The sequence below is a fragment of the Pithys albifrons genome, chromosome 14 (assembly GCF_047495875.1).
Source record: "Pithys albifrons albifrons isolate INPA30051 chromosome 14, PitAlb_v1, whole genome shotgun sequence".
Lineage (NCBI taxonomy): Eukaryota > Metazoa > Chordata > Aves > Passeriformes > Thamnophilidae > Pithys > Pithys albifrons.
Window position 1 is genome coordinate 12,050,591 of NC_092471.1, and position 24,708 is coordinate 12,075,298.

Sequence of the window (24,708 nt, forward strand, 5' to 3'; positions counted from 1 at the left end):
ACTGCCCACCCTGTGGGAATTCTGCGTGAACTGCTGATAGTCAGAAATAAGGAAAAGATATCCTTTATAAAACTTCTGGAGATGGCTTATGTAAAAATATCACCAAACCATGCCATTTGTCCAGAGATTATTCAAGCATCTGACACACACAGAAATATCTGGGAGAATAAAATTTATCTGAGCACATAAACCTGATCCCAACAGTAACAGATGCAACCAAGTAACTCAGAACTTCTACACTGAAGAACCTACCACCACATCACATGGGAGATGAGAGACCCTGGACATACCTCTCCCCTCCAACCTGGCCAGATGCTGAGCCCCAGCTTCCAAAAGAGCCCTCGGTGCCACAGCAGCTGCTGCCACAGCAAAGGTGGCTGCCCTTGCCTGCCACTAGAAGGACGGGATCATCAGGCATGAACAAGACCCATGATTTCAACAAGCCTGGAAAAAGTCACTCACCATTTTATTTGCCTTGGTCCTAGTGCAGGCACACATCTAAAAGGCAATGCTGCCCTCTGTTACGTCTTCAGCCACTCACTGACTGTGCACAGAGCCAGCTGCTCCCATCGCAGCTTGGGGCTTGGAATTACCCTCGGTCAATGACACTGAACCCAAAAAGCAAATCTGGCTCCTGCAGGAAGCTGAGCACTTTCAGTTCCTAACGAGTTTCAGAGAGGGCCTTTTGCAACCAGTAAGGACAAAGAAATCTAAGTTATTCTAATCAGTTCTTCAAGTTTTAACCTCCATCCACTGATTTTTCACTACATAAATCCACTATTGACATTTAGGTAAAAATCAGTATTTTCACCTTGTCACTTTTTGAATTAATGGCATCCAGCTTCATGGATTAAAATGAGATGAAACAGATTTTACTATGTGTTTAGAAGATAACTTTTATTAGATCTGCATTTAGGTATGTTATTTTATTCATGAGTTCATACAAAAATTTCAAGGCAATCATGAGTCCAATGTAATCACTCTCTATAAAACTATATAAGATATATGTTTTAAAATGAAAATGTACTGACAATGTATTGTCTCTACATGTCATTTTTTAAAAAGAAATTATAGAATTAACAGGAAATAAAGATTATTCCTCATTCATATTAGGCTTGACTCCAACACTGGTAATCAGATTGACTGTTAAATGGCTGCACAAATACTTTTCTTGTACTCAGTGGAATTACTAAGGTAGACAAACATTGCTGGGCCCTGGCAAGTGGGAGAGTGTGGGCTTCTCTAATTCAAAGGTTTATTATTAACAGAACCCTTAGTTGCTCAAACCCCACAAAATGGTTTCAAGTGAACAGTCACACCACTAGTCGGAGAAAGGCACGCATGTGATAAAGGAGAATGAAACAGCTCACTGACGTGTTGATACACAGCTGATAAGGAAAACAAAAACCAACATAAAAAAATAAAACAGTTGAGTTTCAGTCGAAGTCAGAAGCAGCATCTAGTCTCTTTTTTCTCCCAGCATCAAGAAGATGTGGGCAACAATGCTGAAGATATTTCCAATTGCAGCTGTCCTTGCAGGTAAGAATAACAAACTGATTGAAATAGCACTGGAATAAAGGAACCTGTTGAAGTGAGAGAGCAGATGAACCTGACTTACAAACTAGGAGAATATTCAAGATGATTTATTTCAGGATGGAATGAAAGTCATGGCTCTACTGCTAGGCCATTTTATGGAAATCTGCAAACTGACCACTGCCTGGTAAGAGTTTTTGCTCAAGAACAGAATTTTAGCTTTGGTAGATTAATGCTTTGCTCCAAGGTCGGGAAGAGGCAAAGAGCTCTCGCACGGAGCGTTCAGGTCTTTCAAGTGTTTCAAGGTTAGGTTTTCTCATATTCAGCTTTTGTCTCCTCTTGATAATAGGGTTGGGGAATGATGCCTCAGGCCCATCACCACCTGAAAATTTAGGGAGATGCTTAACTTTAAGCATGCAAATAATCTTTGGATTTCCCTGAAGTTGTGATGATATAAACTCTGTGGAATCTAGGAATTATATGGCATATTAAAGATTATATGTTATTGATGTTAAAGGGCATTTCATTGCGCCAGGCTTTAGTTTTAATATATAGAGAAATAGGCATTTTAAGTTGGATGCTCCATGGAGATGAACAGCCTCTGTATCCACTACAGAAAATGGAAGTTAGTTTCCACATGTTCTTTTCAATATGGAATTATCTGGTTTGAATGCCATAGAAATATTTTAGATGGTTGCTCCTGGAGTTTCAGTGTTCTAACTCTCACATAGACAGAAACCCAATAGATTTTTACCTTAGAAATTAAACGTAATTCAGAGTTGGTACCAATACTGTTCAAAACAATGTCCTCTAATTTGAAAGGTCTGGATTTAAGACTAGCACTGTGTCCAGGCTGATGGGCTTCTGTTGTGGCTGGGAAAAGGTCAGCAAAACTTTGATTTACTTCATGAGCATTAAACACTGCAAAGGACCTGAGAGAAAGTGGGTGATTCCCAATTAACTGCAAAGACTTTCTCTGTAGGAAGGAAACAGCCTTACCTTAATGTTGATGAGTGAAAGATGTGGATCAATGAGCTGTTTTTACTGAGCTACCTCTTACTCATGCACTTTTTTCATTCAAACCAAAAGGTCTATATGTATGAAATGGGATTAGGGGTTAGAAACTGTGCACTAAAAGCAAAGTGAAACTCCCATTAACACCCATGAGGAGGGAACAGGCTCTGTGGGTCCAGTTCAGTCCATTGTCAGTCAAAAGCTCCATCTTGCAATTAGTGTTGGTTTTAAAGAGCCTCATTGGACAAGGTCGTTTTGATGGGGTTTGACTTTATCTTTTTACTAGAGAAAACCCTATTTCAATTAAATGTATTTCTTCCAAATATAGTCTTATGGAAACCAGAATGCTCTGTGGAGTAATTTCTGCTAAAATTCATTTCTTCTGGAAAAACTTATAACAGTCAGGCTCTGTAACATTCCTGACTCCAAAACCAGAGAATTATAAAGAAAATACATGGAGCAGATGTCTGGAAAATGGATGTTTTTAGTAGAATGACATTGTGTTGCAAGACCATAGCTTTAATCTTGCAAAGAGCAGAAAACAAATACATGTGAACTGTGGCAAGAAACTGTAATCCTCTGGCCAACACTAATTCTTAAAGCTGAGAACTGTGAACTGAGATACCTAAAATAATATGACACAGCTTTTATATTAGACCTCAGTAAGAATTAAGCTGCTGTGAACTCACAAGACAAGCAGGACTGGCAGCCAGCCCTGGGATCTCTTCTTTCCCCAGGGCAGGTTTGACACATCTAGGTCAGTCTCCAGCCATTCCTATGAGTCTGTCTTCACATCTGATATAAATCCTGTAGTTTAAACCCACTAATTCTCATCCTAGCCACCATCAACATGGAAAGTAGATTATTCCTTTCTTTCTCACAGCGAGCTTTTACTATTGAAGCCATTGAACAAGGAAAACAGTACCCAGAGTTCAGTTTGCATACTGTACCAGCTGATAAATCTGTAATATTTCTATTGTTAAAGATACAAAAATATCTTTCTTTTTTAAACAATGTTTTCTCTCACTGCACTGATAATTTCAGAAAAATGATTTTTTTTGGTATTACTGGAAGTTTTGCTTAAATTCTCAAAAGCAGCACCCAAACAAAAATGCAGAGGTGCTGCATTAATAATATTTTACATGTTTGGGCTCTATCATTAATACATGCAATAAGTCCACATGAACATTATTATAACATGAAGTTCTCAATTTGCCTGTTTTGCACAGAAAGCTCAAAAGGACCTATATTTTCCATAACATTCAAAAGAAATATACTCTCTTTCTGAATAGACAGTAGCTTTAAAACTGGACCCAGTAACTTACCAAACCCCTGACATTCAGAGGTGTGTTTCTAACAGTTCTAGCTTTGTTGCTGTGTGTCACCATTGCTGGTAACTTACATAGAGAACAGAAACAGATAAATACAGTTACATGGTGCCTGACTCCTTTCATTGCTATGGTTGTGTAGTCACAATTGAACAGAACGTTATGGGGAAGAGCTCATAAATTATGTTTGCTCCCTCTCTGCTTTGAGCACAACAGAAAGGGTTGATCGAGTTATCACAGAACTTCATACAATCCACATCCAAAGAGCTTAGTTTGATATTTTCAATGTAAAAGAAATGAAAAAAAAGCAACCCAGCTTCTGGATGGAAGCCCTAAGAAACCTAAAAAAAGGCAAAGTAATTAGTAAAAGACAGCAGAGAAAGGCTGCTGAGCTTCAGCTGAGAGACCCAAAAGTGCCAAGGAGTCCCAGTCAGAAGGTAAGAACAGCACTGTAGATAATGGTGCTCCACAGAGGAGATCAAACATCTAAGGAAATAACGGCAAAAAAACCTCTAAAAAGGCTGTAAAAGAGGGCAAGACACAGCTGTGAATGAGAGTGCAAGTGCAGGAGAGCACTGAGAGTGCAGAAGAAAGGTTCAGTTTAGCCACAAGCTTAGTGGGAAGATGAGTATCTGCAAGTGAGAACAAGTATGGGTTTAAGAACTGTGCTTTTCCAGGATATTATTCATTGCAAGGGCACAGGTATTCTGGGGGATTTATTTGCTTGCCAGCTTTTACCCACTCCCAGCTTGTTATCACTGACATGTCCACACAAAGCCCAAAGGAAACTACTGAAAAGGAGGCAAACTAGACGTGTCCTGTGGGTTCCTTTGATAACACAGGGAGTGAGGCACTTCTGCACAGCTCCAAGGGCCAGCCCTGGCTGATCTCTCCTCACCACACTTTCTGCCCACAGGCCACGTCAGCGCTGTTGTGGTGACTGTCCCCGAGAAGACAGTGAATGTCACTACAGGTGGAAATGCAACCCTCCTCTGTACATACACGAGTTCTGAACCGCTGGGAAATTTCTTTATTCAGTGGAGCTTTTACAGTGCCAAAGAGAGCCAGCTGCACACCGTAAGCCATTTATTTATTATTCCTATGAAATTATATTTAAGATATCTCTAAGTCCTCAAAGAGTCTTGTTACATTTGATAGGGTTATCCTTACTACAGGTCAGGGAGGCAGGTAGTGTTGGTGTTCGCACTCTAAAGACTAAGGACTGTGATGCAGTGAAATTTAGGGGCAGATGTACAAATTATCTGGGCTCATAGATCCCACTGGCATCCTGAATTCCTTTAGAAAGTGATAAGAAAGTAAAAAAGTGATTCAGATGCTCAAATGACTTGCTCCAAGTCACACAGGAAGCAGGAACCAAAACCAGGTGTCCAAAAATCACAGACGCCCTGCAGCCCCTGGACCAGCTCCCTTTTCTCTTGTCTGGCAGATATTTCCTGCCATTGTGAAGGCTGCTTTCCTGGTGAGACGCCCTTGCCTATGACAATGCATTCCCCATTTAAGGGTCAGACGAGAGCTCCCCGATTCGGTGGCTCAGTGAGAAGAACGATGCCTGACAATGGACCATCAGCACAAAGCGGGCAGGGAGTGCTTTGGCAGGACTCTGCACAAAGTTGTTAAGGCAGGAAATTCGCCACAGCAAACTCGCATTGGTATTTCATGGCATCCCGCAGCTGTCATTGCGGAAGCAGAACAATTACAGATTAAAGGCAAACGCTCCCTGCCCTTGCCGAGAACCCGAGAGGCTGCAAAGCCAAACAGCACCTCACCCCGGGGGTGTCAGGAGGCGTGGGGAAGGCTGGAGTGGCAGCACGGTAGCAGCACGGGGATTGTGAAAGGCACCAGTACCTGACAGCCACATGCAGTAACCACTGCCTGAGCCTCCCCCGTGGCTGGAAACACCCTGAGGAGCAGCTTGGGCTGCCTGGAAGGAGGCAGGGATGGGATGTGTAACTTCCTCTACGTACACACACTACTGTTCAAACTTCTGTTTTGGTGGGGAAATGAATTTCACCCCCAGCATAACATACAGGGTGCAAATTTCCATCAGCTCAGTCCTGACAGGTGCTGAGCAGTCAGCAACACCTTCCTTTATAAGAAAAAACCTTGATTAGAAGTGTTACTGCATCCTTGAAGAGGACTGGAATTTTTTCCCCATGCCCTGGAGTAAGGCTTGTGCCTGTGAAACAATCAGGATGCTTTTATCCCATTGCTAACATTTTTTTTCTAAAATCTCAATCAAAAGTTAAAGAGATTTGACTTAAAGGAATATCACAGTCCACACTGAGGATATTCTTGTCACGTTCACTAATTTTCTAATAATGTTACAACAGGAGGTTTGCCACTGTTGATAGAGTTAAACTATTTGATTTATCAATTCTAGCAGAATGTAATTTGCAGAATGTGCAGGATGTAACACATTTGGCATTGAACAGCAGTAGCCAATATGTAAGAAATGGCAATTTAACCTAAGAAAGAACTGCTTACCCTCCTGCAGTGTATCACAGCCACAGATAAAGCCTGTGTCAGTGCCAAGTACAAACTCTGGGCCCATCCCAAATTCTGACTCTAGCTGAATGCCAGACAGATGTATGCACACCTTGCCTGATTAATTGTATGAGTAGCTGTTACTAATTGTTTGCTTTCTTTAAGTTAAAACTATTTTATTAAATGAAGAATTATTCATGAAAGGGTGGTAGCTGCAGGTCTCCTAAGTTGTACATAGTACAATATATTATAATTTTGATCCTGTATGTTACATCTTCAATTTTAATTGCTTGTTCAGGTGGGAAGTACAGCACTGAGATAGGATTGAGCCCATCTTCTTCAGGTTGGGTTAGAACCTCTCTGTTGTACTTGTGTCAAATTTTCCATATTGCAGGACCATAGATGCCATACATTTTCTGGTCACAACCAAGAGAAATAAGAAGATTGTAGTTATAAGTATCTTAGATGGAGAATCACACAGTTTCAAGAGATATAGGAGGGGAAAACCATTTGTAAACTGTGACCAATGATGAGAAAAATACCCCTGGAGCATTATAAAATACTGTGGGTGGTTCAGAATATGCTCAACAAGAACTAACTGATGTAAGACTATCAAATGTCAGGGAAACCTTATGGATCAATCCCTCCAGCGCTCACTCCTGGCTTCTGCAGCTCTCACTGCAGGCAATGGGAAAGCCATGCCTAAAAGGACTGTAAGAAATAACTCTGGGGAAAATTCCAGCTGGTTTTCCCCTCCCTGAGACTCATTTCATGGTAAATTCACTTTCACACTGCAACACATTTGCAATGGATGACTTTAATTTTCATTAAATAAAGTCAGTTCAGTCTGGAAAGGCCAGGGGTTAGTGGGTAATCCCATTCTCCCTGAACACTAAGGTGCACTCTCCTCTCACTGCAGTGCCAGCTCTCCTGGGCTGTGGGGCCCAGCAAACCTCGAGGGGTCCCTTTTGCTCCTGCGAGCCTGGGCTCTGCCTGGAGAGCTGCAGAGCTGGGGCACTGCTCCTTCTAAAATGCTGTCAGCAACCCCTTCAGTCTTGTATTACCTGACCCTGCGTCCTTTTACCACAATATAGCGATTTCTTACCACTTTGAACCTATTCACAATAAAATTGGTGGTGTTAATGCAAACACTGGGAAGAAAGGACTGCCTGTGGAAAATACGGTTTAAGAAATTACAACACAGATGAACATGAAATCAGATTTTTACCCTCCCTCCCTATGAGGCTGCTATTTCTATTTCAGGCTGGTGACTTTCCTGAGTTTCAGAAAGGACTGAGAGCCTGAAAGTCTGTGTGTTTTTCTCCTACAAGTTTAAACAAGAAAAATAATCTCTACAAACCTGGCTTTGCCCCAGTGGCTTGGCATGTAGGTGAATTAAGTGTCACATTTTGTTCCAAGTAGGAAACATATGCATGGCAATAGAGGAGATTGCCAGCTTTGGCATTCATTGTTTAGGTAAAACAATACCAAAATGCAAGTCAAAAATAAAGTTAATATGCTGATAAGGTGACAAAACCAACTATATTGAAAAGACTGGCACCAAATCTTACTGAATACCACAACAATAGCTTGCATTTTAAGTAGAATAAGATTATTTAATTTTAGGAGATATTTAGATTCTTCTAACATGTCTGTAATAAATGAACATTTCCTTATAATATCATATATTTGCCCTGAAAAAGTTTGTTGAAAATTCTGGCTCTATTCAAAATTTGCCAGTTTTTTCAGCAACTAAATGGATAATATTTTTGAAAGCTGGAAATTTCTGTGAAATATTTTGATGATGGAGACTTAGAATTTTTTAAAAAAGAAAATTGCAGAAAATGCATTTATTTCTCCCACCTAGTACATATTTAAATATTCCTGACATCTTAGTAAATGCTAGATGTCTTGATGACCCTATTATTCACATGGGCAGTATATTCACAATAATAAGATTAAGCAGAAGGGATGTTCTCTATAACAAGTATGGGTGGAACAAACCCCTTGATTTTAATAAATACTGTTTATTTAAATAATTGAGAATATGGCCCTTTCTCTCTACAGTGGCAGCAAATAAAGCAAACTGTAGAACATCACAATTAGTTAAGGCAAATTTATGTCATTAAGATGCTTTTGGCTTGGAGCACTAGTGAATGGGAGGTTTAAATTACTAGATTCTAGGACATGGCATATAATAAGCAGAGGTCATAGGCAGCCCTTTATTTTTCACTGCCACTTACATGACAGATTTTGCAGTGTTTTGAGATGCGTAGGCTCTGGTACAGTCCTGTCTGGAGTGAAATCAGCAAGACCAAATTCAGGATTAGGGCCAGTGTTAATTTAATGTCCCTGAGTATTCAAGAGATTTTACCTTGCCTCAAGGTGAGGCCATGCTGTGCATTACTCTGTGGGCCTGATGCAGACCTGCCTCCCAGCACAGCCTTTCTGAGGCTGGTTTTGTGTCTTGCTGCTGGTTCTGGTGTTTTCAGCCCCTGGTTCCCCTGCCCTCCTCCCCCTGTGCAGGTGCAGGTGCTCGGCAGCTCAGCCATGGCAGTTACAGCAGCTCTGAGGAAATGCCACAAACAGGCAGCTCCCAGGCAGCACCAGGGAGAGGCAGGCAGCAAACAGCACTGGCAGGTGTTCACAGCACTATTTTGAAGGCAGCTTGTTTATATATAGTATGTGAATATAGATCTTTTCACTAATTGAGCCTAACTCTGCTCTTCTCCTAAGAAGTTTCTCCAGTAGAAGTAATTCCCCTCATTTGAACTCAATAATGTAAGAATAAAATAATGTGAAATAGAATCATAGAATAGAATTATAGAATTGATTGGGTTGGAAAAGACCTCCAAGATCATCAAGTCCAACCCTTGGTCCAACTCCAGTCCCTTTACCAGATCATGGCACTCAGTGCCATGGCCAATCTCAGTTCAAAAACCTCCAGGCATGGGGAATCCACCCCCTCTCTGGGCAGCCCATTCCAGTGCCTGATTACTCTCTCTGGAAAGAATTTTTTTCAGATCTCCAACTTCAATTTCCCCTGGCAGAGCTTGAGCCCGTGCCCCCTTGTCCTATTGCTGAGTGCCTGGGAGAAGAGACCAACCCCCACCTGGCCAGAACTATAGGATGCCATACATATTTTTTAACTTTTTCTTCTTTCCCCATAGCCCTTAGCAACATGACCTTTAATGATAAATTTAATTTTTAAATAATAACTCCCAGCCAAGAATTTTGAGGACTTTCCAATACTGAGCTATCTCTATTTTACATCCAGACAAACTGAGGCAAACAGTATTTATTCAGCTCACCCAGGGTAGATCACAGCATGGCCTGGTTCAAAAGGTGAAGTCTCAGCTCCTGCTAAGACCTACATCTGTGCTTCATTTCATGCTCTGAGTCACTCAGCTGGCCTCAGGGTAAAGCACCTAAGTAAATGTTTGAAAGCCTGGAGCCTCTGTTGACTCTGCACAGGCGAGGCTACAGCATTGCAAAGCTAAACACAACTGAACCCAGCCAGGGCCACACCTTGAGCCTCCAGCCCAGGCCACCCACAGCTAAAGTCAGTGAAATTATCAGGGACACTGCATGGCTACCCAAGCTGTGCCCAGGACAGAATACTTGATTGAAATTTTAAATTCACTAGATGAGTAAAGGTCATGGATGCCTGTTAATTGTAGGAGAAATAGAATTATTGATGGCCTTCCTATGAAAATGTTCTCCAAAAAAGTGAGCTTGAAATATTTGTGAACACTGACACTGACACTGCTTTGGTAAAATTACTGATGGGCAATTGAGAGGGGAAGAGTGGTGGCAGCACATAACAAGAGGACTATTCTCCATTTATTTTATGTACTGGCTTTCATCCTGCCCTGTCCTTTTCTCATATCTGTACTACCAAGACAGTAGGACTCTGCGGACAGGGGCAAGGAGGGTCCCACCGTACCCCCTCAGAAAAGGAAGATGACACTGCTACCTCAGGAGAACTCTGCTCCTGCTCCTCAGTCCCAGCACTACAGGCCTGAGGAGCCACTCTGCAAAGTCTCCACTAGGAGGCAGCACAGTTGTGGCACATTGATCAGTAACAGGTGACAAGGGAAGGAAAGCATAAGGAAAGAAAAAGAGGAACCAGAATGATCTGAGCACACCTTTGTTGGCTTCACCCTAACCTTAATCCTAACCCTAAGCCATGGTGCCAAGGAAGGACTGAGCTTTGTGCCAAGAGAAAAGGTAGCAGCCTTGGGCTCTCAGGTGCTAATGATGCTGCGCCATCAACAGTAAAAAGACACCCAAACCCTAATCCTAACACAAAAGAGAAGCCTAACCCTAACCCTAACCCTAACCCTAACCCTAACCCTAATTCTAAGCGTAACTCTAAGCGTAACCCTAACCCAGGAGTCGAGAGTGGAGAGAGGAGGGGGTGTGGCAGAATAGAGAGAACTAGGCCAGCCCTTTGTGGGCTGGCACCTTTCCTCTTTCGATTCCTTTTCCAAGAGGGATCTTGGTCCACCTTCAATTCTTGGCTGAAAAATGGCAATTTCCCAGCCCCACTGGTGCCAAGGAGGGACTGAGCTTTGTGCCAAGAGAAAAGGTGGCAGCCTTGGGCTCTCAGGTGCTAATGATGCTGCGCCATCAACATTAAAAAAACACTCAAACCCTAATCCTAACACAAAAGAGAAGCCTAATCCTAACCCTAACCTTAACTCTAACCCAAACCCTAATCCTAACCCTAACCCTCTGGTGCCAAGGAAGGACGGAGGTTTGTGCCAATAAAAAAGGTGGCACCCTGGACCCTCAAATTCAGATTATCAATAGTCCCAGTGCCAGCACAACTCTGCTGTCCCCCACAAAGCAAGGCATGGCCGTGGGCACTGGGCTTCCATGTGAGAGCCAGGGGCCAGCCAGCCCTTTAAGTGTGGGGTTTCCATGAAAGCTTTTGAAAGAATAAGTTCCTCACCATGCATTTTCTGGCTCCACATCTCAGGCTTTCAGCCACAAACAACTGAGAGCATGTGTTCAGAGGCTGTCAGTGTCCCTGGGGACACCAGCTTGCGAGCAGGGCAGTCCATTCAGCCCACGAGCAGAGATGAGCCTGTGTGCAGCACATCCTGAAGAGGTACAGGAAAACTTCCTGCAAAGGGCCTCTCTGATACAAGACCATTTCTTTTTGCCTAGAGGTAATTTTTAAAAACTGAGTTTTATCCAGCACTTAGATGGCTGAGCAGGGACTTAGAAGGAATAGGTTCCTGGAAAGCAGAGGCAGAGGAATGGAGATGCTGTTGTCAGGTCACTGCAGTTGGAGTGAACCCCTGGATGTCAGTGGGATTATGGTGGACTGCCTGTGCTTATTACAAAATTTGGTTGTAATAATGCCAAGGTCATGGGTTCAATTCCCTGTATGGGCCATTGACCCATTGGCCCACTGAGTTGGACTCGATGATCCTTGTGGGTCCCTTCCAACTCAGAATAGTCTGTGATTCTGTGATTCTGTGTGAAAAGTCCAGACAAGCAGAAAATGATCAGATTGTAACTAGGGTATTTGGAGCAAACATTAGACTTCAATCTTAATTTGCCTAATTTTAGGTAAAACTTAGAAATAGGATTCTACTGCATCTCGTGATTGACAAGGCTTGAGGTGTCTTCTGCAAAATATGCTGTACACAAGGCACCCTGCCCTTGTGGTCAGCACTGATGGCAGGTGGGGAGCTGTGTGGAGAGGTGGCTCTTTGATTTTGGGGGAACGTTTAAAGTCTCATTTAACTCTCAGATCAGCACATTTTTACTCAAATACAGCATTCCCCGTGTCACGGTATTCTGAGTATGGATGAAAAGTCAGTCAGTCATTGTCAAAAGATGGTGTATGTGACAGATGCAAGGGGAAGATGTAGCTGGAGATATAAGGTAAGAAAACAATCACCATAATCTTAAGGGAAAAAAGGAGCTAAATAGCTTCTAGTAGATTATGCTTCCATGAAACTTGTATTTGTGTTCTGGATTAAAATCTTAAAACTAGCACATGACTGAAATAAGTTGAATTAGACGTATGATTCAGAATTTTTAACTCACCCTATTTTTTATTGCATTCTTCTCTATCAAAATTATTTTGTATATAGCCATTCGGGGGTTTTTCTCCACAGCTATTTTAGGTGGCTTAACTAGAACCTTCAGGAATATTCTACCCAAAGGGTATCTGAAAGGCATGTCCACACCACCAGGAGTCTCTGGGCTGAATGTGAGCAAGTCTGGATAGCCCAAATTTGGGGCTATAAATTTACACAGGGATGAAAAATCATCCCGGATCTCCTTTATAGAATATAAAAATATTTTGAGGTGCGGTGGATAGAGGACACTGAGTTGCCTGCTGAACTGGCTTCCTCTCAGCTGTCAGCTCAGTGTTCCAGCTGTAATCCATTCCAAACTCTCTTTGACTGCAGTGGGATTCCTGTCTCACCATGAAGTACAGGGCACAGCCCAGTGTAAACTGAGGTCTAATAATAACTGCTGAAGAGCAGTCACACCAAATCCACTGTGAAAATACATTTGTTCTTGATTCACTGTTGGAATTACTCACTAATAGTTCAGCCACAAGAATGATACTGTGAGAACATCAAAGAGCTGCTCCTCAAAAATATTTTGCATCAGTTAAAGCTGCTGAATGATTAATCCTCTAAAGGCTTCTGACTCCCTCCCTTTTTTCTTCTACCAACATGCTATTGCAACAAGACTCTTTAGTCATTGTTAACATCCTTGATTACCTTTGTAAAAATCCCAGTAATGAAGGGTACAATATCCCTGCTACAATCAGGCAGATCAGAGTTTTGGTAAAAATGTGTGAAAAGAAGCTGTGGGTGAAATAAGGCATTTGGGCCCAGACTCAGTCACGTGACACACGTGAAGGAAACCAATGCATGCATGAGCATTTCCTTTCTTATCTAGTGGAGTTCAGAATCTGAGCTTTGAGCCTTCGTTAACACTCAGTGTGTGGCATTTGTTCTCTAATTAGACGGTAAGATGCTTAAGGGAGTGATAACATCCTTGTTATTTTATAAATTCTGCCTGTCCTCAGAATTCAATAGATCATGTTCTCAAACCAGTAAAATTGTTAATATCTTCCTGTACTTTTATCAGTGAGAGAGACTTTAACAGTCTTTAACAGAGTATGATCATTCCAATTCCCTGGCCTGTTTGTAACCCAGCTACCCCAAACAGGTACATGCATAATGCACCCAAACTACCTTGGAAGTCTGTGAGCCAAAATCCTTTTCTTGGTTGCAGCAGAGACTGACTGTGGAAATGCAGAGTAGCTGCACCACTGCCTTAGGAAGCCCAGGAGCATGGGTGGCTGCTGCAGCAGCTCCAGGCACCACCTGACCCACAGGCTGACTAACCAACTAAACTGCAACCCTTTCTAAGGACAGGGAGATGTTTTCTGGGCAACTTGGCTGTTTTGTAGAATTTTGCAGATTGTGAAGTTATTGGAGCCTGCAGTTTTAGGAGTGATAATCTCTGCTCTTTTTTCTGTCAGTTGTTTGATTAGTCATCCCAGCCAGCTGCTCCCATGAAATGTGAAAAGGCACCCTTTTATAAAAATTTGCCTGAGCAAACCAGCTAGTATGGAAAATCAGCAACCATTACTGCACCCTCAAGATTGTTTCTACTCTGGTAAATCATCGACTTCACTAGAGCTGCTCATGATTTGCTTCAGGACATAAAAAGCATATTTTTTCAAGAGAAGAACAGGTTTCTTTGGTATTTTTTTGCATTCACGATGGTGCACTTAAAATATATTTATTATATCAGATTAAAAGGCTTTCAGAGAAGCCTACTATTGTCTAAATACAGCTTTCCCATACATACATTTTAGGTAAAATGGAAAGAAATGTCAATGAGATGTGTGTCAACTGTCAGTTGCCCAAAAATAGTCTTCCATATATTCAACAGAAAACAAGAGGTTTTTTGCTTTTGAATTGGAACAGAAACATTTTTACAAAGATTTTCTTTTCAGTTTTTTGAAAGACATAAATGAGCTTTTCAAGGACAGCACAAATTCACTCTGAGGTTTAAAATAGCCATTTTGAGAGTATTGTTTAAAATGGACTATGAATTCAGAGCCAACTAACTGAAGCACGTTCCTCTTAAAAGAAATTTCCTGTGCACACAATCCAATCATGCCTCTGGGACAAGATATACACTCAGTAATTAATCACAACATTACTCAGCCTTTTTGGTGTTTACCACCTTCCTTCAGGCAATGAACTCCAGAGCCAGTGAGATAAGCATCGAACAGGAGCAGAACAGAGAACAGGCAGGAGCTTGCAGAGGAACTGAATGCATTACCTGAGGATGTTCCACTGCCTTTGTATTCATACTTGAAAAAAAAAATCCAAACCAGAAAGGCTCTGTGTAAATCCATGAAGAGCAAGAATAGTCTGATGTGTTGACATCTGCCTCAGATTTAACAGTGCACACAAAATATTTTCTCTGCATTCAATCAGAAGAGAGAACACAGGAGGCTGATTTTTCAGTGCATTATATGAAGACTTAAACATGTAATTCATTCTGACTTCAGGTCAAACATACCGAGGAGCACTTGCTCCTCTATAGTGTTTACTGGCACACCCTGACAGCATTTCAGACTCATAGTGCCAGTCCCATTCCCCAGGAACATGTGCTATGGCTAAGCTAATTCTCAGTGGACACCTCCCTCTACTCTTTACTCTCACATAAATCCCAAATCACTCTGAGGTAGACTGAGTAAAATTTAGTCCCTTTTCCCAGAAATTAGGCCTTTTAGTAGGGTATGAAGGGCCTGCCACTCCTCTCATGCTGTGCTAAGACACACATTACTTCACTTAGGTCATTGTAGGGCTTAATTTCACATTAGTGTAAAGAGCTGATGGATGCTCTCCCACTGCCCCACAACAGGTGCAGCTGGGGGAGTGGAGATGGAAATCCAGCCCATCACTGTCGAGAGCTATCTAGGGACATCAGCTTAAGAGGAGTCTGAAGGCAGAAGTCACAGTTCTTGTAACGTCAGACAGTGATAAGTAACACTCTGTTGTTGCTCATACTCTGCTAAATGTAGAATTAGACCAGTGTGGCCAGTGTGTTTTTGTAATTCTAGGCAGACCTGGTTTTTGGCGAGCAGTTTGTTTAAACCAAACTCCCTATTTTGGACACTCTCCTTCCCTTGGGAATACAAGGCTGTGCATCCAGACTCTAGTTTTGCAATGGAGATCCATCTCTAGACATTTACAAAGTATAAAGTCAGTTTTAAAACTGATGGTATCACATGCAAACAATGGAAACTAGGGGGCCTCTCCAGCTCTTCATCAGACTTTCTAAATGAGTCTATCACTGTACTAACCCTAGACCTTTTATGCTTCCTCACTGCAACACCAAGTGTTCCACACCTTGGGAATGCTTTGGTGTTCAGAGCCCTGCAACAATGGTACCTGCTGTTTGTAAAGCTGGGGCAGGGAAAGATAGAAACTGGCTGAGAAGTAAGCAAAACTGCACTTGAGATGGGGCCAAGCTGCAGTCCTGGAGCTGCTGGTGCTGCCCAGCCTGGGTCTGACCTTCATTTCAAAGCCAGATCATTGCATAAACCAGCTGTGCTCTGGCAGTTTGGGGGTGTACCTTGCCTTAAGCTAATAAAGGCTTTTAGATAACATTGCTTAAAGACTTCAGTCAATATCATATCAGGGTGGATAAACAGAATTAAGAATAAATATTCTTAATTCAAAATGCAATCAGTTGATCTGCAAAGTAAAGCAAATTATACTTCTTGCCTGGGGATTTGCAGTGTCCCTAAAAGGCTTTGACCAAAAGGAAATTTTGATACTACTCAGGTGTGAATGGCATTTCAGAGGAGTCTGTGAAGCTTTTTCTGACATGCATTTTCCCACTATTTCCCATAAAAAACATGCTGTTAGTTCAGCTTCAATAAATATATTTACACTGCTGATTATGGACTGTCAGTAGGAACAATGGTATATCTATTTGGGTCACAATCTGCAATTCTATATGGTTACCTCTCACGAGTTTAAAGAAAAGACTGAGTGTGCTGGAACTGTTCACTTTGCCTAGTTTGTGCATGTAGACACATGCACATATTGCCTTCCCCAAATACTGCCACTTCTATACAACGCGATCATTAACATCTGAGGAAAATAATGAACTATGGTTTTCCACATTAGCTTTGTTCTTTCAGACTTGGTTTCAGAGCAGAGCTAGACTGGACAGTGTGGGTACTCCTTGAGAACTATTGTATTTACCCCAGAGCAGGTCAGATACTGCAATTCCTAAACAGATTCAGGGCCCAGGCCTTGAACTGCCACCCAGTGTCCACAATGAACACAGTTCTACTTCTCCTTTCTGTCAACAGACAACAGGTTCAGGCTTATGAGGCCACTTCTACTCCACAGGGCTGTTAAGAGCAATCAATGCTACGGAAGTCAATGAAATCAGTCAAGGTCAAACTGCAATTTTATTTAGAAGCAAATGTTCCATTCCTTAGACACATTTATCCTTACTATGTCTATCATTCTGCAAAACTTTTTTACTGTTTAGTGAAAGGGGAACTTCTTGATCCCACATAGGTGCCCCTCCAAGCACTGAGGCCACTGAGCACTTATTCCATCTCTGGTATAAATTCAAAAAAACAGGATAAACCACGACACTGTCTCCAACGCTGATGGCACAAAGAGAACAGCATGGTTGCATGTGGGATGAACTCTGCTGCTGTTCTTGTAGTGCATTCTTTCTGCTTACAGATTTGCTGCCAACAGATCAGGTGCCTTGTTTGCTTAGAGCTATATATTGTGAATTCATTTCAATTCTGTTTGCCATCTTCTGTGTTTGGAAAGCTCTGCAGTCACCCAGTGTTTGCAATGACAGGTCCATCCTTACCATAATCTTCTACTGAGCTTCTTATTAATAATATCACAAATCATCAGTACTTCAATTGATACCACTATTCACTGTCCATGACAGCATTTTTTCATAGAATGGTCACATGACGGTCAGTGGTCTCACCTTTGTTTTCACATCAGTCTATGCTTCAACCTAGCTACTGTCAATTACACAATTAAAAAATGCAATTTCTGAAAAGCTTGTCTTTTAAGAACCATTCCAAATACATATTCAAATGTATAATATTTTTATTTCTGCTTTCTTGGGCAAAGAGGCAAGAAAAGGGGTGCCATTGCTTGGCTTAATCAAAAATACTGTGTTATGAGTACCAAAGAAAGCAGCAAGAAGATTTCTTGTTATTAAACTAACAATTGATTCTTTATCACAGATCTATTATTATTCAGGAGGCCAGTCTTACTCCTATGGAGCATTTAAGAACAGGATAACAGCTGCAACAGGTCCAGGGAATGCATCAATAACAATCTCCAACATGCAGCCCTCAGACACCGGTTCCTACACCTGTGAAGTTTTCAGCCCTCAGGGCAATGCTGGACAGAGTCAAAAATCTGTCATAGTCAGTGTGCTGGGTAAGTGCCTTCCCTCTCCATCGCTGTATTGTTGTTTACTTCCTGTGTTATGAAACGCTGCTCAGAATACACAGGCCAGAGGGAATGCAGAGCTGTGGTACCCAGGCAGCTTTGATTAAATTAAAACACCCTTTTAGCTGGGAGTGACAACTTCTCTCTAAAACCATTACGTGCAGCCCTGGTAAAGACCAAAATTTCACTAATTCTACCTGATGTCGGTCAGGGTGACTTGCATAAATCCAGGGAGAGGCAGCAGTACAGCCCAAGAGTTCTGGCTCACACCAATTCCCAAGAGCTCTAGAAACATCATGTGTTAGAGGGAAGTAATAGAAAGTGTGCCTTGGATAGAAGAAAGCAATAGTTCAAATATGAACAGGCAGGACAGAAAGGATGAAAAGCAGCGGAATGAGATATTTTACATCCTAATAAGATAAATGTTTGTACTAATCCCACCAAATCACTAATTTTCTTGAAAATTCATACATGGTCAGAGTGACGAATCACAGTCATAAGAGAACAGAATTCCAACCTCACTTGCCTGTCTTCCAGAGACAAGAAAAAGACATATGTAAACTCATCCTCTGAAAAGCGAAGTATTACTGATAATTCTTATCTAAAATTCCCACGATAAGTAGTAGATCTCGGAGCAGCTGAGCTAGACATTGCACTTGTCACATGAAAACCAAGAAAGGTTGTTCATTTATGCACACAAATTTGGGCTGCATTCATTGATGGCTGAATTTCCCTGACAGTGCTCTAAAGAACCTCAACAGCACATCTGTAGGTAGGAAATGAAAAATAATAGGTGTAAGTGAAGACAGAATCCTCCCTTATGTGAAAAGTGAGGAAATGAAATCAAAACAGATACATTTTTTAACAGAACTATAGTTGATTTATTTCCTCCACAGCTGTAATATACTGAAGAATCAGGCCTTGATCCTCTCCCTCTCTGTGGAAAAGTTCCTGCCATGTCCCTAAAGAAAATGATGCTTCTATGTAGCAGAATGATGTATCACAAATACTGAGTGGCCTGTTATAATGAAAATAACTGATAGTCTTTGTCTCAACACCTCCATAATAAGTTAGTATGTAAATGGAAAAGAATATTGTACCCTAGGCCATGTACATATATTTAATATTATTCAATTTTTTATGGGAGAGGCTTTTGTCATATCCATAAATAAGACTCTGCTCATGGATGGAAATCTGTAGAAATCTTTACTGAGAGCAGCACATACCAGAACTCGAGGTGGGTTATTGCAGCCTCAGGTATGTGCTCACAACGTGTCTCTTCTCCTCATTGCTATTTTACAGTCAAACCGTCACAACCTTTCTGCAAAATAGAAGGAACACCTGAAAAAGGCCATCTAATCTACCTTCTGTGCAGGTGTGAGGAAGGATTGCCTCATCCCACCTACCGCTGGTACAGAGTCGAGGAGAACACCCTCAAGCCTGTGACTGAACAATTTAGTACGTAACTGTAGGATTATTGTACTGTGTCCAAGATCTGAAATTTCCTAGTACCAACAGTCCAAACACTGTGTATCATATTGGCTAGTTAAAATTTATCCTCTTCTTCCAATGGTGAATATCACAAAATTGTACTTTTACTTATTCAAATTGGCCAACAGCTGTCAAAACACAGGACGCTTTTTCTATTTAATAAAAAAATGTGTGGAATGTTGAAGTCTTATCTATACCATTAAATTGTTAAAATGAGAGAAATATTTATGCCTTTACGTCTCACTTCCCTTGAAATTTTAAGTGACATTGGATTAAGTTAAATCAATTTGTCATTCAAGTGCCAGGACATTCTTCCATCCAAAAAATTTTCAGTACCCGTTACATTTTCATTTGTGAAATTATGCAAACAACCACAGTATCAGTGTGGGCAGAACATCAGCCAGAGGGGTTGGCAGAGTAGAGGCCTCCTGCTCATGTTCTAATATGCCCCTGCAGAATCCACTGGAGCAATTTTCAAGGAAGGTAAACGGTTTTTATTTAAAGAATATAAAAATAATAACGAATAACCAAATAATCAGAGAACCCTGTTTCCAATCTTTGAATAGCTCTCATGCTACCAACTACAGAGAACTGTTTGCCTCTACAGAATAAAAATAGTAATCTGTACCTGCTCCTTGTTTGTCACAGATCCAAACACTGGCATTCTTTACATTGGCAACCTCACTACCTTTGAAACTGGCTATTACCGGTGCATAGCCAGCAACACCCTGGGGAACAGCACCTGTGAGCTTGACCTAACGGCAAAACGTAAGTTTAAAGCCTGAAAGTAATCACATCTTTGATGTAGGACATGCACAGCTTGTAGGAAAATGCCCTAACAACTTTGAAGCATGGAATTTTCTTTTCCACATAAGAACAGAACAGGATTTGGAGAGCTCCAGAGTTTTCATCCAGGCATGCCCAGAATTTACACCGACCTAGAAAACTGGTTTAACATCTCCAGCTTAATTTCCCACAGGGAGCAGGAGCTGGACCTGGTTCTGACTACAGAGCCTTTACTGAGAATGGACAGACATGGAATTTTGAGCAATTTCTTCCAGCCAACAGTCCCACTGAGGTCCCCCCACTCCAGAAATTAAAACCATCACTGAAACATGGGAGTACAAGGGCTGGGGCATTGTAGATGTAACCACTGGCTGAAAATACTGCAGTCACAGAATACCTTATCCTGACTGTGCTCAAGCAGTGGTCTACCACACCTGCATGCAGATTTTTCACCGAACCAGTAACATTTAACAAGAGCCAAGCCTAAGTTGTACAACCAGCCATGAGAGATGTCCCTGAAATGGTCACTCAATGATTCAGTGGTCTATGACCTGCAAATGGCAGGTCAGAGCAGGAAGCTGCACTAAAGTGACAACAGAAGGCTTTGTATGTATGTATGTATGTATGGTCAAACTTCATGAACACAGATTTGGGCAGGGCTCTCCCCATGTGGGTTTGCCCTTCCAGCCTGCCCGGTGGATGTTTTAGGTGAGGCTCAGCGTGCGCAGAACTGGCCCCACCATTTAAGTCCTCAGGTCCATCTGCCACGGCCGAGCGAGCTTGGACAGTGACAGAGAAGTCCTCAGGACTGTCACAGCACCTGGTACTGACCAGGGCTGACCCTGCTGAGCATCCGAGATCTGATGGGATGGGATGGCAGGGAGGCTTTAACTGCCAGAGGATGGTCCCACTGAGACTCGAACTCACGACCTTGTGATTCAGAGTCCAGAGTGCTCTCCTTTACACCATGGGATTGCCCAGAAGGCTTTAGAGGCTCACAAATGAGCAGAGCCCACATTTTACATCTCAGTTGAAAGACAGAAATAAAGGCAACTGGAATTTCAGAATGTGTTTGCCAGGACTGAAGAGCAAAGGCTTTTGGCAGTGTTACAGGCTAATGTTTCCCTTAGCCAGCCATAAACAGAGAGTTTGTTGGGATAGAGAGCTAACCAACAAGAAAGGAGGCAACAAAGATCACATCAGCACAGTTCACACTTTCCTAAAGAATCTTTGGCCTCACCCCTGGAAGTAGTTCTTTGAAACCAATGCCTCTTTTTGCCAAAGGCTCCTGCACTAAATTTCCATGGGATTTTGCTATATTCCTACTTTAAAAAAAGGTCAAGTAATCTTTTCTTTTCCTTTCCAGATTCAGACAGTGGTATTGTTGCTGGAGCATTAATTGGAGCAATCCTGGCAGCTGTTATCATTTGCATTATCGTCTGGGTCTTAAACAAGAAGGCAAAAAATAGGAAGTCACCAAATAATGAGATGCAGTAAGAATTTCTGCTTGCTTCATTTTAAGACAAATATTTCTGTAAAAGCACTGCTGGTAATCCAGAACTAAAGTGAAATGCAATTACTCTAAACATTTTTTGAAGGGTAAATAACATAAGTTTTGAGAAAACGTCCAAAGTGGGAACATTTGCTTTTGTGGGACTATTCACCTGTTGCTCTTGTAACAGTTGTTACCCTTTTCCCTATGTTAACAGGCAACTACTACTTAGCAGTATCTAAAATAGTAAAGTAAATGTTTTTAAACAACACAAGCTAAAAGTGGCAAGTTAGAAAAACAGCTCTTAATATCTAAAAGTTAATGGGGTCTGTTAAAAGCCGGTGGAGGGAGTAAAACAGAAACACCAGCTAGGGGTCACCTCAGCAAATTTACTGGGATTTAAACCCAGAGGACTCATTGCAGTGCTATCTGAAATTACAGGACACACACTCAGGATACTTCAAGGCATCTCAAATCCCAGGAAGCACAAGGTTTAGGCAACAGAATGGAGCCCAGAACGTCCATTTTTATCCTGCTCTGGAGATGTTTTATCCTCTGTGTTTTGGTTGTTCATTTTACCCTTAAATGGTCAAATCTACAGAATAGGGATAACCTTCTGTGCTATACAGAATGTATTTAGCCCCATGATCTAAATGCTAAATGAATACACGCAGCTGCGGCCAGAAAAAAATGTTACTTCCCTGTAGCACAGGGCTAAGGCTTCCTGATACAGAATTCTGCTAACCCAGACCAGTGGCCAGTCACTCATGCACCTCATTTCTGTTTTCAATTAATGTAGCATTAACATCTAATTTTGTGCTTGGATCCTAATAAATTTTACTGCTTTTAATTAATCCACTTGCATCTGATATTTTTACATGTGACAGTGCTTCAATATTGTAAGCTGATTTATTATTGCTTTGGTAAGGTAAATGGAATTAATACTTTTTACTAAAAATATTTTTTCTAGACTTCTGTCTTTTCTGAAATACTAAATCCATTCTAGAGTATTTTTCTAGATTTCAGTCTTTCCATAATTCTTTTCTGACTGCACTCTATTTTTATGCACTTCAGTGGGACACCAGATCTGCATGGAATTTCCCAGAAAGCTCACACCAAGCAATGTGTTTTGCTACCCCTCCTCAGTCACTGCCATTGCTCCGTTTCCCATTCCACTTTCCTGGCCTAGCATTTAAACACAGTAAAATCCTTTTTATTCTAACAGGATCACTTAAACCAGTGATGCAGAGGCCTTATTAGCTAATATTCTGTCACTCTTTCTGCCTCAGCAGCAGGGATGTTGTAAGCTTTTTACACAATCTTGGAATAGTCTTAATAATGTCAGGGTTACTGTTTAGCAAATACAAAGGTTCATTGTTTTGAGAGACTCCAGTCACAATCCTAATCCTGTCTTCCTGCAGAGAAATGGCTCAGAAACAATCCAATGCAGACTATGTGCAGGTACCTAATGAAGAAAACATTCCTGCGACCACAGTTCCATCGAGCAATGCAACAACTGAATACCCGAGTGTTGATGAAACAACAGCCCCTGGAGCACCCGACAATAACGAGAAGCAAGAACTGGAAAAAGAAGAAACAGCCTAGAGTTTTAATAGTTTTCCTCATTGGCTTTGGATCCCTTTATCCAAAACCTGTTGTTATTGAATTAACATAGAAGCATGACTAAAACTTAAATGGGCATTTCCATTGTGAACCACTGGGCTGGAGATTGAAAATGTTACATGTGAATAGCAGAAGATTTGGCCTTGAATGTAACCAAATTTTGTTTATTATCTTGTTATAACTGTACAAAAATCCAACCTATTTTGCAAAACTAATTAGGAAATTGTTGAAGTAAGAGCTTTCCAGTCAACTACCAGTAATGCTGTGTGTATCTATACAGTTCTGAACTACAGCAGTCTTCTCCAGAAACAGTGTTGGCCAGCCTGTTCCCTGTGTACCAAGAACAATCATGATGATCAATACATTGCAGTGTTTAAAGAACCAGTTTTGCACATCAGAAGTAAAAAGAAGTTACATCAATCTCATCAGAATGCAGAAACAGATGCTGAGACCTGAGCCAATGAAATCTCGTGTGTCTGAATTCCACTTTTGCTTAAAAAAAATCCTGGAAAGTTTTACTCTGTTACTGCCTATTTTCTATAGGTGAAAGCACCAAGAGGAAAGGCAAGTAGTGCAAAGCACACACAGAGCCAGCAGTCGAGTCCCTTGGAAGGACAAAAGGGAATTGAACCACATGCACATTGATCACCAGACACCTCTTCCCTCTGCGCCTCATTTCTAAGGTTACACGATCTCAGTTTTTCAGAAAGTTCTTTTCAAAGACAGCTACTTCCAGAAGAGCTCACGTGAATACAGACCCACAGCCTCAGTAGCTCCCTTCTGAACTACATGAGGCAGGTCCTCGCTGACACAAGGACACACTGGTTTCAGTCTCATGCTCTGCAGAAAAATGTATCTGGCTCAGGGATCTGGAACTTTTTGGCACTTACATCTTTTATAAGACCTAATATGCATAAATCCTTTGGTGACTGTTTCTAGCCTGTAAACATTAGATACATGCAACATTCATCTTTAAAATTTTTGACTAAAATTTTCAGGTTCAGTTCCTACAGCTCTAAATATGTTCATTAAGAAAGTGAACAAAAAGAAAAAAATAAGTAAAAAGGGAAAAAAGGGGGAAAACATGGCAACATTTAAAGATGTAAAACATAAGGTCCTAGTTAAGAGTCATTTGGGATCTTTAAGCATAACTTTTCTGGCTTTCAAATATTTATCTTTGGTATGTGTGTCATAGTGTTTAACTTCATTCCAGAGTAAAAGAGCATTTGCAGTGTTCTTATATTATTTTAGCTAAAAACTGCTTGGGCCAGACTGAGGGTCAAACCCTTGCTAATACCAACACTGCCATATTCTACCAGGGGACCCTCACACTCCTCTCTTCTCTGAATGTCCAGGGTAAACCTTAAGCCATGAACTGTACAGAAGTCTCCTTAATCAGGCAGCTCGTGTTGACTGGTCAAGC

The 24,708-nt window shown here is 41.4% G+C and overlaps 2 protein-coding genes across 2 annotated transcripts in view; one reads left to right on the forward strand and one right to left on the reverse strand.

Annotated features, from left to right (window-relative positions):
* Nucleotides 1-24,708, reverse strand: part of PSMD10 (proteasome 26S subunit, non-ATPase 10) — a 57,462-nt gene that overhangs the window by 27,068 nt on the left and 5,686 nt on the right. The gene's annotated exons all lie outside the window — the stretch shown is intronic.
* On the forward strand, nucleotides 1,491-23,658 carry VSIG1 (V-set and immunoglobulin domain containing 1). The gene is made up of 8 exons (XM_071569630.1): nucleotides 1,491-1,539; nucleotides 4,792-4,952; nucleotides 12,174-12,281; nucleotides 17,683-17,881; nucleotides 19,196-19,351; nucleotides 20,033-20,152; nucleotides 21,537-21,663; nucleotides 23,084-23,658. Exons 1-8 carry the CDS (start codon nucleotides 1,491-1,493, stop codon nucleotides 23,265-23,267), a joined length of 1,104 nt encoding a protein of 367 aa, XP_071425731.1. The 3' UTR covers nucleotides 23,268-23,658.